At 41.8% G+C, this 15,536-nt stretch overlaps 1 protein-coding gene across 4 annotated transcripts; it reads right to left on the minus strand.

Moving 5' to 3' along the window:
• Window positions 1–3,709: 3,709 nt before the first annotated feature.
• Window positions 3,710–9,108, minus strand: LOC113049913 (gap junction gamma-1 protein). 4 transcript variants are annotated; one of them, XM_026212655.1, is made up of 4 exons: window positions 8,949–9,108; window positions 8,167–8,239; window positions 5,181–6,345; window positions 3,710–4,960 (listed from the first exon to the last, which is right to left on the minus strand). In XM_026212655.1, exons 3-4 carry the CDS (start codon window positions 6,322–6,324, stop codon window positions 4,947–4,949), a joined length of 1,158 nt encoding a protein of 385 aa, XP_026068440.1. In that variant the 5' UTR covers window positions 6,325–6,345; window positions 8,167–8,239; window positions 8,949–9,108; the 3' UTR covers window positions 3,710–4,946. The 4 variants fall into 4 exon arrangements, with proteins under 4 accessions (XP_026068440.1, XP_026068439.1, XP_026068442.1 ...); XM_026212654.1 differs by having other exon boundaries at window positions 5,181–6,350; XM_026212657.1 differs by lacking the exon at window positions 8,167–8,239.
• Between the last annotated feature and the right edge of the window lie 6,428 nt (window positions 9,109–15,536).

Genomic DNA, 15,536 nt, shown 5'->3' on the forward strand with positions numbered 1-15,536 from the left:
CTAACTTCCGGAAACGATGAGGAAATCACATGATATTTTTCAGCTCCGTCAAGGATTGCATGCTGAATATGCTGTCATAGTTGGGAATGCAAATGCAGAAAGAGGCTCGGAGAAAATCACTTTGTTACTTTCGTCCGACGTTACTTTCGACCCCGCTCTCCCCTACTTACAGCATCTACCAGCAGGGACTAACTGCTGACACTAACCAGCCAAACCCTGACCATTTGGTCTTAAAGGCATAGTACAGACAAGTATAAATGTGACTACACTCTGTGACACAAATGTGACACTCTTCCCCACTGCTGTGAAACATACCAGACTCTTTGTAACCAACCAACACTAATGTTTTTGTGTGTGAAGACAATTAATTAATGTTGAGTGATTTATTGGTTAAAGATAGCATGGGCTAGCACATTATATGTTTAGTTTACCGATAATAATTATGTTAAATACCGTTTTGAATAATAATGCAATGAAACATAGGTCTTTAGTTGTGTTGAAACAAAGAGAGTTAAGGCTGGTTCACATGGCAGGATAATTAGGCCGATTTTAGCCCCGATTCACCCCTTCCGACAATCTTAGGATGCTCCGATTATCGTAAAATAATCTGATCAAATATTCCTGCTGTGTGTGGTGTGTTAAGACCGCTCTCCTCTGCTCGGAAGAACGTCGGGACCGTTCCGATCTCAAATCGGGGATATCCAACATGTTGGATTTATTTGGCCCGATTTCTTCTCGTGTGTGGTGTCCCCCGAGGACAAACAATCACGCAGACTGTGGACTGTGGCATGTAGCCAATCAGAAAGCGAGGTGACGAGGCGGTGAGGAAGTAAGTACCGGGAAACAAAATCAAAACAGCCGGCGTATATAATATAACAAATACAAATAAAGTCGATGGGCATAACTACATCCACAACTGCAGTCCACCAGAGTACATGGACACGAATATATGAACGTTTATTTCAACGATTAATCTGTGTAGTACGTAACAACATTTCTATGAGATAAAACAACAACTTTCCTCCATATCATGATGTAGCAAGTATAGTCCATGCTCGCATTGTCTCTACCTCTTTGACCATCGCCTTTTCTTGTTTTTCTTATGTTTTTTACCGTTAAAAACAAAGCACAAACTACGGCCACTGCATCCTCTTCGTCCGCCATGATTGTTTACTGTGAAGTCACGTTTGATCTCGAGGGATTTCGCGAGATTTCCCGTCTGACCTGGGAATGCTCGGGAGTCAAATCGGTTTGTGTGTGATGTGTTGATATTGCCGTGTGGCTGCACACCACACACTGCACCACACACTGCACACCACACGACCAAAACTGTTAGACCCGTGATTTTTTATCGCCATGTGTGGGGACTCTCAGGTTTGGAAAATCGGCCAACAATTTTAAAATCGCCCCGTGTGAACCAGGCCTTACGCATAATACTTCAGAAAATTATCAGTAAGAGTGTTCTATTGAATTACACAATAATTTATTTTTAATAATAATCATAAAACTAAAGGCTACAATATGCAATTTCATACATTATGCAGACTGCAAAACTGATCTCTTCCTGGCAAATTTAAAATAACGCTGAGCCATTTGCCAACTGTTGTAGGTTGTAGGCTTACCCCACCTGCTGGCACTGTGTGGAAAGCTTAACCATGTTCTACATGTATTCCATTCTTGTTATGATGCATATTCTGACTATTATTTTGACTTTTAAAAAGTAGAAGAAATCCATGTGTATCACACCCATTAGTACAATGGTTTAAATCTAAACTAGACACATGTGACTAACAAAATTAAGGTGTCAAAGTGTTTGCCAAAAGAAAAAGACTATTAATATTTAGAATGGTGGCAGTTACCTGCCAAGATACTGGCAAAACTACTGACAAAACAGTATCTTGGCAGAGATATTGGCACAATCTAGGTCAAACATCTGATAAAGCAATATCTTGTTTGTTCTTTTAAAAATCATGTTTTATACTGTGGAAAAGCAGGTATAATAGTATCCAAACTGTAAGAAAAATCTTACAAAGAAAAATTAATAATAAGGATGTAATAAAATGTTTTCACGCCTAATTCAGTTCAGGGGTCACCTTTGACTAATAAGACAAAATGCAATGACTTCACATTCACATAAAAAATATAATGGGCTTCTGTATTTAAGATAAGCTCAGGAGACCTGCTTCTGATGACACAGATTGCAGAAGAAAACGGATAGAAATCTCCTTCGAGGACCTTGGCTGGGAGAACTGGATTGTTTATCCTAGAGCCTTCATCTACAGTACTACTGCCATAGCAACTGCTCCAGTGCTGAGCAAACTACTACTCTACTTGGGATAAACCATTGCTGCGCTCCTGTCCCAGAGAGCATGAAGCCACTCCATTTCACCACCACCTCAGACGGGGTATATTCATTCAAGTATGAGACCCCGCATAACAACACACCAGAAGAGTGCAACTGCTTCTAACACTCTGCTGTTTCTTAGCTTTAAGATTATCTGTAAAATGTGGGAATGATTTTTTAAACACAGATAAGCCATTTTAAATGAATGATCAAAGCAAATAATTGTGCATTAAAATAGTATGATAGATGATAGAAAACTTCTCTACTTGTAACTTTAACTTTAGCAATGCTAACCTTCAGCAAAAAAAAAAAAAAAAAATTGTTAATACACAATTACTAGTTTTCCTAAGTAAAACCTTGCTCAGTAAAGTTCACACATATAGCATCAAATGAGGATATTTTTTTTTTTTGCGTATTTGCATATTTATTTAATTGTACTAAATTATACAGCCAATTACAGAAAAGCATCTTAACCTTGTACACTAAGCTCTTTGAAAAATAATTCTAAAATACTTAAAAGAAATTGCACAACACCCATACAGTATATATCAAAATAAATCATAAATGTTTGAAAAAAAAAAAAAAAAAAAAACAGAGAGAGAGAGAGAGAGACATGTCATTATTATATGTGACCCTGGACCACAAAACCAGCCTTAAGTGTAATTTTTTCCAAATTGAGATTTGTACATTGAAACATTGTACATTGCACACCTGAAAGCTGAATAAATAATATTTTCATAGATGTATGGTTTGTTAGGATAGGACAATATTTGGCTGAGATACAACTATTTGAAAATATGGAATCTGAGGGTGCAAAAAGTACTGAGAAAATTGCTAGTTGTTAAATTGAATTCATATCAATGCATATTACTAATCAATATACGCAGTTTTGATATATTCACAGTAGTACATTTATAAATTTCTTAATGGGAGATGATCTTTACTAAATATCATAATGATTTTTGGCATAAAAGAAAAATCGAACATTTTGACCCATACGTTTTTTATTTTTTGGCTTTTGCTAAAAATATACCCATGCGACTTAAGATCCAGGGTCACATATAATCTTTTATCCACTTCTACATTAATAACAATTGTTCACTTCTGTAGAAAGTAAAAAAAAAAAAGAATATATATATATATATATATATATATATATATATATATATATATATATATATATATATATATATAATTATTATAAACAATACAATACAATGTAATGTGTTGAAAGTCATTGATTATATAGCAGATACTTGAAAATAAGATACAAACTAAATGAATAGTCACAGAAAGCATTTTGGTTTTCTCAGAGGCATAGTGAAAAGGAACTTTTGTATTACAATTTAAATACAAGACCTTTGGCTTACCAGGTCAGATTTTTTGCTGTTGTACCATCACACTCTAATAAGACTTTAACATTCTGATTAAAATGAAAAGGACAAATCCTGAAGGCAAGAAACAAATGACACCTTTATTTTTAAAGGGGCATTAACCAATATTGTATGTCATAACCATTTGGATTGTTACGTCTAATATAAACATGGTAGCCACTGTTAGAGGGAATCCATTAAATACAGGTATTAACAGGTATTCCTATAAGCCACTGGCACAACTGGAGTCATTTACATAACATTTAAAAGATGGTTGTATGTATGGTTGTATGTAAGTGACATACAAATCAGGGAAAACAAAAAATAATTGATCAAACAATAGTAATGAGCCTTCATCGCATAAGAGTCTACATTTCAAACATATTTTTCAAAGTACTACTCATTTCCTAAGATGTGCCAAATACTTTACCAAAGACACAAACAGTGAGCATCTATATAATGTCATTGTAAAATCTCGCCATAAATCTCAAGTACACCAAAAATATCTTCTGTAATAAAAGTAATGCAATTGCATGTTGTATAGATGATTTTATTTATTTTTTCATCTATTTTTATTATTATCTTACAGTAATAAAGATCATTAAAGCTTTTAATAAACAATTCAAGCAATTTCCAGGTTCTTTTTTTTTTCATTTTCTTTTCTTTTTTTCAAATTCTGGTCAGATTCATTTGTATTGCAATGATTTTATTCAAAAGTTCTAAATGTCAAATCCTCAAAATGAATTTCACCAAGAAAAACAGACAACCATTACTGTGCCCTTATTTCTATTTGAAAAAGGTCTTCCCTAAACCTACTCAACCTGCGATTTTTGGCTAAACAATAAATACTGGATAATAATGAACAATACTTACATCTTCAACAACACAGGGAATGTGTCTTTGTGCTCATGCTGTTGTTTTAATATGTGCACATATAATTGCTTGATAAAGGTACAGTAGTGTGTATTTTAAGAGCTGGCGTTTGTCTAGTCTTTAAATTTGGCAGCTATGGTTTTAATGCTGTAAGTAACACTTCTTCTGATATGCATTTAGAGGAACACACAAAAGTTTGTCAATAATTGGTCTCCATTATTTGTTTCTCAGCTTTGAGTTTATCTATTCAATGCCAGATGAACAGGAAAAACACACAAAATCTTGTCAACGACTGCCCACCAAAATTTGCATCTCAGCCTGGAGTTGGTTTGTTTGATGAAAAGCCATTAGTCTCTTCAAGCATGACCCTCTTGAAAAAGCAGAAAAGGAAAACATATATTATTAAGTATTCATCAAACATGTAAAAAAAAAAAAAAAAAAAATGCACATAAATCACAAAACATGGCAATTTATATCAAGATGCACTTCAGGTCTGACAGACATTGATGATTTATATCTCATGAACAGTTTAAGTGAAATTTATTCGCCAGCCAATTTTGCTTTTGATTGTTGAGAAACTCAAAACAAACCTTTTTCCTTAGAGCTGACATAGCCTTCCTGAGCTAGGTTGAGTCGGTTTTGCTCAATGGCAGTGCTGGTAGAGTCTGGACCGCTACTATGTGGAGCCCTTACATCCTCAGAGTGGTAGGCCTGGTCCAGATGTTGCTGTGCCATTTTCAGGTGTCTCCGTAGACGCTCTATATCCCGACCATTGTAGCCATCACCCAATGACTCCCGTCCAGACTGTGCCTTAAGTTTGCCAGTGGAGTGCTTTTTCAGGACGGCCTGATATCCCGGGGGTGCACTAAGGCGGTGACAGATAGTGGATGTGGATGACCTGTGTATGGGAATCCTCCGAGCCGCGCGACTACGGAGACTGTCCCTCACACCACCAATTCCCAAATGAAGGATTTCCAGCACAGTCAGCACCAGGCAGAGTATACTGACAACATACATGATGAGCAGGAAGATGGTCTTTTCAGTGGGACGTGAGACAAAGCAGTCCACGGTGTATGGACATGGGCTTCGAGTGCAAATGTAGGATGGCGCAACTTCAAAACCATACAAAATATACTGGCCAAAAAGGAAGGCTATTTCAAACGCAACACGAGAGATCAACTGCAGCACATACACCTTCATAAGACCATCTCTTTTGATGCGACGACGGCCGTCATGCTTCGTAGACGTAGCACTGGACGTAGGGGCAGACTTAGCTGCAGCTACCACTTTACTATCCTTTTCAGAGGGCTCCTCCAAGATCATGGGAACTTCATCATCCATTTCGTCAGCCTCGTCATAGTCACGACTCAGTCCTCGATGAACCATAGACAGCAGTTTTTGCTTACGTGGTCGGTATTCGTCATCAGCCATTCGAGCAATTTTGTGCATGGCAAAGCCGAGGTACATAATGGATGGTGTGGAAATCAAAATGATTTGAAAAACCCAGAATCGAACGTGTGATAGAGGGGCAAATGCATCATAGCATACATTATTACAACCGGGTTGTGCAGTATTGCATATGAACTTGCCCTGTTCATCTTGATAGATTTTCTCACCCCCCACCACTGTCAGAACTATTCGGAAGATAATGAGGAGTGTGAGCCAGATCTTTCCCACAAAAGTGGAATGGTTGGAGATCTCATCAAGCAAGCGAGTCAAGAAGTTCCAACTCATGGTGCCACCAAAACAAGAAACCTGATCTGCAGAAGAAAAAACAAAAAGGTAGTGGGATCATAGAGGCATTGCATATGGGACACACAACTTCTCAATTAAAAGGGTTAAAGTGTTCTCCTTTTTGAAAATGTAGGCAGTAACCAATGCACGTAAAAACCTGCATATGTTTAACGCTGTAACAACGTATTTTTATTATTTTCTGTGATGAAGAAAGTCACCAGCAGGTGTCAGTGTTCATTAGACACACACACACACAAAATATAGTTTAGCCATATAGTTAAGTGGCTGGGATTACTTTTTTAGTAGAATTACCCACATTCAATTAATTAATTTGATATAAGGACTTTTTATGTGATATTTTTAATCACAATAGATTATTTGTTTTAAACTCATTAATGTAATGCTTTGTTGATATTGTCATCAGATGCGCCCATGTTTTTATACACAAAATGGAATAAAATATTGGTGCCAAAGAGGTGCTTTATTATTATTTTTATTCTTTTAATAAATGTTAAATAGTGTTCAGTAAGTAGTAAGGTCATCCACGTGTGTACAAATGTATTATTAGAAACTACTGAAATCAGTGCACAAAGTCAGATCATACTATGGGAAAGTTGCTGAAATGTAATTTAAGCACTTCTGGCCTTATATATAGAGAGAGAGAGAGAGAGAGAGAGAGAGGGTGGGGGGTGGGGGGGGGCAGAAGTGTTAAATGATATTTCAGCAACTTTACCAAAGTATGATCTGACTTTGTGCACTGCACATATATATACATATATACACGAGAACGTGACGATAATTCTCGCAAAAACAATTTGCTGTGTTTACATAAGAGCTGCAAGATTAATCGTTTAAAGATGGCGATCTCAGTTTAACCCTCCACGCGATCTTATTCCTGAATGACAATGATTCAGCTATGTCTGTTATGACTGTTCCACATCGGGAGTGTCAGTGGAGCGTGAGAAGCATGTTTTGTTGCTGCCCATGTGAAGTAATCATTCATGCTGCAGCTAATCCAGAAAGAGCTACACAAACAGTCTTTTCAACCACCCATCATTATTTCTGTGTTAAATACATTTAGATAGCAGAAGTACTGGGATAACAGTTTATAATATGGGTATAAACAATTATTTTCTATACAGTATCTATCAAAACGAAAGTATCTCTTAACACGTGAATGTATTGTAACACCATATCCTTTTACGCCACGAGGTGGCGACAACTGCCCGTTTAAAAAAAGTATTTGTAATTGAATCTTCATTCAAAAGATTCTAATTGAGAAATAGGTCTTTATGAACTGAGACACCGACTCCTTCATTACATTTTTATTTTGTACAAATTAATATATATTTTTTTAAACACTATGCAAATATATGTGTGTGTGTGTGTGTATAAACATGATTCTTAGTTTATCCAGAACCTTGAAGCTCCAGTTTACATGTTGTTTATTGCTGCATATAATTATTTAAAATAGAAGTTTAATTTAATAAAGTACTAGTTGATTTTCAGTTAAAAACAATATTTTTCCCCAATATATTCCTAAAGGAGTTCTTAAAAAAGTCTAAACATCTTGTTTCGTCTCATCTTGTGTGATAAGTCTTTCGTCACATCCCTAATATATATAATATACACTGAATATGAAATAGCCTACTGCCAAAGAGCATTTTTTTGTTGCAACAATACATGAAAATTAAATATAATAATAATAATAATAATTATTATTATTATTATTATTATTATTATTATTATTATTATAACAATAACTCAAACATGAGAAAAATGTTTGTTACGTCCGTAATGGAAATGTACTGAGTAGCTGCATGCCATCATCAGCGACCTCACCTGTGAGCTGGAGCTTCAAAGATAAGGACAAGTCACAGCAGGTCACAACCTGAAACTAACCATGTCTAAGGTTCTGCGGTTAAGAGAAAGAATGTGTTGTGAACAGTCATGGAACTACACAGACGATTCACATTTTAACTCCAGTATTGAAAAATCTGTCGATGGTATGGTAAAGTGTTTGCATACAAATTACCTATGCTGACAACAGATAGGCCACAGAAGACAGCTGCTTGTGGAAACACCACAATACCTACATTGCTACAGTACTGTCTGAATTGACTGTCCCCTATCATTCTAGATATAAATAAATACGGCATTATACACAATGCAAATTTCATAAAAGATCATCATAACATCCCCAGAATTCAAGCTGGTGGAATGATTGTTGATTGGTGTCTGACTATTCAAACTTCAGGTAAAAGTTGAGTGATGTGTTATTAAACAATTATTTGCGTTACATACAGTACAAAAATAAAATAAATAAAACCAGAAAAGGTTAAAAGATGCACAAATTATATAGCTGATGAATAAGAAAACAAACATAATTCTTTATTTTTCTTATATGCTTCTAAATTACATCTAAAAGTCTTTTCCGCAATCGATTTATTAATCGATAAAATAAAGTTTCAGCAATCTGAGCCGATTAAAATCTATTTTAAGTTTTATTCGCGATAACTTTGTATCACTGAAATTAAATCTGAATTCTCAAGTCACGTGTTGCTACGGTAAATACACAGCGCAATTACACTTTAAACAAGAAACAAAACAAAACATTAACATACCTTCGTCCAACAGGTGTTTAGTACTCCTGTGCTCAGCTGTTGGACAATACCTGTGTTTGATCAAAACTCCGACACTATCGTGTCACTTATCTCTCAATTAACTTCCACTCCCTTTTTTTCACGTAAACCCATACACAGTTTGGAAGCCACGCACCACGTGAGCATCCATCCTAAGCAGCGTTTTCAGCTCGTCTACACCCACATGTAAGCCTTTTAAACCCTGAAACTTGAGCGCATACGTTTCCTGGCAAAAATAAATAAATTATCATTCAGTTTCCACTGTAAATATTGATTCGAATATATATATATGAGTTATCAGGATTGGGCAAAATGTATTTGGAATGACAGGAAAGGTGATTTATTAGATCGCAAAAAAAGAAAAAAAAAAAAGAAAAAAAATCAACAAATGTCAATATGTGTTATTTCCCCTATAAAATAAAAGTTTATTTAATAAATATAATGAAATATATAAACTAAACATACATTTCAATAGGAGCTATATCTGCAGGTATCGGTAATGTTTGAAGTTGTTTCTGTCTTACCTAAAATATTTTGTCTTGATTAACATTCTTTTCAGCATCCAGCATCAGCATCCAAGAAAAGCAATCCCCAAATTATAACAGGGCCAAACTGTAACTTAAATTGTCTTTCGGGTCAGAATAATTTACCAGAGACATTCACTAGGTAAGCCAGCCCAATATTTTTAAGCACCTTGTACATCATGTGCATTTCAGAAGTTTACTCTGCTTGTTGTAAGAATTATATTTTGTATTCTCAGATGAGTTCTCTGGTGTTCTGCTAGGAGACAAAGCTATGCCTGTGAGATGTTCCTGTTTACTCCAATTGCAGACACCCAAACTTCAGCACAGCAGGCTTACAACCATCCCAGGATGAGGGCTTGATTCAGAATTGACCTTCAGCCTCCTGAAATCATGATTTCAGTGCCTACACCACCTGAGGGCCTCCGCAGACAGGGCCTGAGACATGACTGTTGCCTGAACAGTGCTGCACAATATTTGCAGCCTAAGAATAGAAAGGGCTCCCAGAGTTGCTTTGGATATTGAATGGGACAATGCTGCCATCTTCCCAGATAACTGGGATAAATGGTAGACTGGTCAGAGAAAAATATATAGCAAATTATTTCAGTTAATTTTGTTTTGATTTCCCTTTAATAAAGAATACTGCATGTCACTCTTTCATGTGTGCATGCATTTTGTTTGGCATTAATAGCACACACTGTGTATTTATCTTCCCAAATTCAAGTTACAATTTGCTGGATCAATAACTCTATAGTGTACTGGAGATTAATGAAAAAGGTAAGAGACCACAATGTTTTTGTAGTTTTTTATTTTGCGGTCATCACTTGTCATCTTGGAGCTTTTGAGAGAAAAAAATATGATTATCATTGTGCAGTCATGGTTGCAATGTGAATTGAAATCACTTACTTCTCTCTCTAGTTTCTGGGTTTTCAAGTCCAGTTTCCATCTCAAGGTCTATATCCTGCAGTTTTCTCTTGTTCACTTCTATCTTGTCCTCTGCCAGCTCTATCTGTCTCTTAAGATGCATTGTGTAGAGATGTCTGACAGTTGGTTAATTCTGTAATTCTGTTAATTTTCTATCAGAACCACATTGCTGACTACTTACCATTATGGACTAAAAATTTACACAAAATTGACACGACACATCAAGCCTTCTGAGTCCAGCAGCGGAGTCTCATCATTGGCATCACTGCTGCAGTTGCCTTCCCTCTGCCATATTCAGTAGAACTTCTATTGATAGTTTTGACAGGACGTGCCAAGCCTATGATTTTATTAAAGAGTACTCACCGGCGGATCATAGTCTGGTGGTTCCAGAAGTGCACGTTTATTACCAGACACTGCTAAGTAAGGCAAAGTCAAACAGTCCACATAACAAACTCTAAATATTTGATTGTTTTCCATGTGCTTTAGAATGGCAATAATGTACCTTGTATGAAGAGGCCAGTTTCACTTGCTGGGCCAAAGTTAGTGGCTGGTCCTCCATGGATCCCTTCCATCACTGCCTTCCCTTTATTCAACTCCAGGGCCAGCTCCTCTGCTGTGGTGAAGTCTTGGGTCAGAAAGCCACCCCCCATGCCAGTTAAAACATTTTTTACACTAAAATAAATGATATAATCAATACAGACAATAAAATATGTCAGCAGACACTATTCACCTAATTTGTAAATTGTTTTTCAGCCATCAAATCACCAGCCTGCAAAATGTTCTTGTACTCATTCTTGACTTGCTGCCAGATACTTTTTTGGCCATACACGCTTGTTCAGATTACTATTATAATTATTATAGCTATGTTTTACCTCTTCATATGTTTCCATTAGAAACTGTTGCTCAGCTGGTGAGAAGAATACAGCACGGGTTATAACCATTTTTGCATCATTGATTCTGTGATTGGTCTGCTTAAGAATGCTGCGAACGTGCATTTATCCCAACTATCTACACCTGGCTTGACATAGCTGCATGTTCTCTTCCTGGCTCAGCAAATGTGCAACGGACTGAACCAGCATGCATTGATTAAACTAGGTCAAGCCGCGCCTTTTCTGTTATACTGGCTTTCTTAATTCTACTTTTGTGCAATACCCCTCTAGACTTGCTGTCATAGAAACAGAGCAACGACCTGCTCTGGAGAAGTCTTATTTAATGTAAATAGCATTAGATTGCATCTTTTTAAGAGCAACTAATATAGGAAATTTATTCCAGCCACAGCTACTCTGTAACAAGAGTACCTGAAAGATTTATTCATGATAAAATATTAACTTTATTAGAGTCATACACATACACATGCTGTACATTTAATCTGAGCTGTGCATTAATTTTAGCACTGACAGCTAATATAAGAGTGACTTGATGGAGCACAGGATATGCAGATAACTTGATCTTGACCATTAAGCAGAGGTGAACCAAGATAAAGTGGGGGGCCAAGGCAAAATTAATAGATGTGGCCGGTCTAAAAGATAATTTTGGCTACCTCTTTGCATCTCAAAACAGCACTGTCTCCTCGTTAGTTAGAAATGTCATGTGTAGCCTTTAAGTTGCTACACTATATAGGCTAACTGATAAAAAATGTTTGTGCAAACTGCGTGACCGTTATTTCAGTTAACTATTGTCACAGGCTGAAGAATCACACGACAGGGTTTAATGAAAAGTGAAGCCCCGGAGGGTGTATTTATTGAATGGTGTAGTGCTGAATCCTGTAGTGTCCGGTGCTCATCCTCGGTGCCACGTGATCCTATTTGCCGGCCGGCTAAGTGCAAGGGAACTTGGTGTCCGGTGCTCGGGTGGCGGGCTGGTCGATCCGCAGCTGTCTAGAGGGACAAGAGACACAACGTTAGTTTCAGTCATCTGAAGATCCTCTCTCCCCTGTGTCACCTTCAGCCACAGCGTTTATAGTCCTCTCCTCATCCGCTTCAGCTGGGACCGATCAGCCCGCTGTGATTGTGTGCAGGTGAATCTCCCTCATTGCCAGGGCGACGCTGATAGGTGCCCAGGACACGGCTCACACCCCCCCCCCTAAGCGTCGCTCTGGTTCCTCGGGCGAGGGGGGAGGCGGGGGCTGGTGGAGGAAGAGTACCTGACAGACCTGCGAAAGCTGTCCACAGGCGGGAGAGTCCATCCGCATTGGCGTTGGCGGTTCCAGCTCGATGTCGCACGTCAAAGTGGAAGTCCTGGAGCGCTAGGAACCACCGCGTTACCCGGGCATTGGTGTCCTTAGCCCGGGCCATCCACTGCAACGGGGTATGATCGGTGAAGAGGGTGAATTTCCGTCCCAGTAGGTAATATTTCAGCTCCAGGACTGCCCACTTGACGGCCAGCGCCTCCTTCTCCACTGCCGCGTATCGTTGCTCGGTGGTGGACAGTTTTCGGCTGATGTAGACCACCGGGTGCTCCTCACCGTCTTGCACCTGTGACAGGACGGCTCCCAACCCGGTGTCGGATGCGTCCGTCTGCAATAAGAAGGGACAGTTAAAGTCGGGAGCGCGCAACAGTGGCTCAGACGTGAGCGCCGCCTTTATCCTTCTGAATGCCTCCTCTTCCGGGGTTCCCCACTTTACCTTCTCCGGCTGTCCCTTCTTAGTGAGGTCTGTCAGGGCTGTCGCTAGGGAGGAGAAGTTGGGTATAAAACATCGATAATACCCAGCCAACCCCAAGAAGGCCCGTACCTGTTTCTTGGTGGAGGGCCTCGGGGCCGAGAGAATGGCTGTCACTTTTCCCTGTTGCGGACGGATTAGGCCCCGGCCCACCTGGAAACCGAGGTACTGTGCTTCAGGTAGGGCGAGGTGGCATTTCTTGGGGTTGGCGGTGAGCCCTGCCCGCCGCAGCTCAAGAAGCACCCTCCGGAGCCGCTCCAGATGGTCCTCCCAGGTCTCCGAGTGGATGACCACATCGTCTATGTAGGCCGCGGCGTAGGCTTGATGGGGTCTCAGCACAATGTCCATCATCCTCTGGAAGGTAGCCGGAGCCCCGTGCAGCCCGAAGGGGAGAACCCGGTACTGCCAGTGGCCAGTAGGGGTGGAGAAGGCGGTCTTTGGTTTGGCGGTCTCTGTTAACGGTACCTGCCAATAGCCCTTGGTGAGATCGAGCGTGGATATGAACCGGGCTCTCTCCAGCCGCTCCAGCAGCTCATCCACACGGGGCATCGGGTATCCGTCGAACTCGGAGACCTCGTTTAGGTGGCGGAAGTCGTTACAGAACCGGAGGGTGCCGTCCGGTTTTGGGACCATGACTATGGGACTGGACCAGGGACTGCGGGAGGGCTCGATGACCCCTAGCTTCAGCATCTCTTGCACCCCCTCTTCAACCGCGTGTCGCCGGGCCTCGGGAATTCGATAGGGCCGCTGCCGCACAACGGTCCCTTGTGGTGTGCGGACATCATGCTGCAGTAGGTTGGTCCGCCCGGGCCGTGGGGAGAACACGTCGGAGAACTGACCGACCAAATGTTGAAGCTCTGTCTTCTGGGCGGCCGACAGGTGGGGGCTGACGTCAACAACCACGGGTGAGGAGGCGGCTAGGGCCGCAAGCTGAGTCCCCGTCCCCTCCCAGCGCTTCAGGAGATTGATGTGGTACAGTTGGCTTTCCTTCCGACGCCCCGGCTGGTGTACTCTGTAAGTCACGGGCCCCACCTTCTCCGCGACGATGTATGGGCCTTGCCACTTGGCGAGGAATTTACATGCCGCTGTGGGGACGAGGACTAGAACGTAATCCCCTGGCTGGAATTCCCGTGGTTGGGCCGCCCGGTCGTATCGTCGACGTTGAGCTTCTTGGGCGGCCGCCAGGTGCTCCCGGACGCGGGGCATGACGCGGTCGATCCTCTCCCTCATCTCCCTCACGTGCTCGATCGTGGTTCGATGGGCGGTCGGCTGCTGCTCCCAGGCCTCTCGGGCGACATCGAGCAGGCCACGGGGCTGCCGCCCAAACAGGAGCTCGAATGGTGTGAATCCAGTGGAGGCCTGGGGGACTTCCCGGATGCCGAATAGGACGTACGGCAGCATTTGATCCCAATCCCGTCGGTCGTCCGCAGCCACGCGGCGGAGCATCTGCTTCAGGGTTTTGTTGAACCTCTCGACCAGCCCATCGGTCTGTGGGTGGTACACGGTGGTCCGAAGCTGCTTGACCTTTAGGAGGTGGCAGAGGTCCGCCATCGTCCGGGACATGAAGGGGGTGCCCTGGTCGGTCAGTATCTCCCAGGGTATGCCGACCCGGCTGCACAGCAGGAAGAGCTCCTGGGCGATGGCCTTGGACGTGGCTTTGCGCAGTGGAATGGCTTCGGGGTACCGGGTCGCATAATCCACGATGACGAGGATGTGTTCGTGTCCCCGGGCGGACTTCGGCAGCGGCCCTACGAGGTCCATTCCTATCCGCTCAAAGGGCACCTCAATGATGGGCAGCGGGATTAGCGGAGCTGGGGGAGGAGCTTGGGGGGACGTCCGTTGACAGTCCAGACATGCCTGACAAAACCGCTTGATCTCCGCCTCCATGCCGGGCCAATGGAACCGGTCCCGGACTCGGTGAGTGGTGTTTTGCGCCCCCAGGTGGCCCGCCATAGGATGGGAATGGGCTAGCTCGATGATCGTCTGTGTCTTCGTGTGTGGGACTACCAATAGCTTGACCTCCTCCCCTCTCAGCTGTGCGACACAGTACAGCAGGCCGTTCTGAACCACGAAGTGTGGGGTTGGGTGTGGTGGTGGTTGGACCTCTTTTCCCTCAACCACTCTCACCTGCTTCCAGCAGTGCTTCAGCCGGTCGTCCCCGAGCTGCTCCTTCATAAAACTTCCCCCACCCCGTACCTGCTGGAACACATCATAGAAAAGGTTAGCACTTTGGGGGGGGGACTCACCATCTCGGGCGCTGTCCGAAGCGAGGAGGACAGGGCGCTGTCGGGGACCCCGGCTGTGGTTCTTCCTCTTCTGGCGGTTCCCGGCAGGGCTGGCAGGCCGGGTGACTTGGGTGAGCAGTTGGTCGAAGCCTGGCCAGTCTCTCCCCAACAGCACGGGCACGGGCAGGTCCCTGACTACGCCCACTTCCAATGGCCAGGTGCCAGCTCTCGTGGAGAGTG

Source organism: Carassius auratus, chromosome 30 (assembly GCF_003368295.1).
Source record: "Carassius auratus strain Wakin chromosome 30, ASM336829v1, whole genome shotgun sequence".
NCBI lineage: Eukaryota > Metazoa > Chordata > Actinopteri > Cypriniformes > Cyprinidae > Carassius > Carassius auratus.

Excerpts from the sequence above, each read along its gene's own strand:
- LOC113049913 (XM_026212657.1), bottom strand. The coding sequence starts at position 6,324 with ATGAGTTGGAACTTCTTGACTCGCTTGCTTGATGAGATCTCCAACCAT.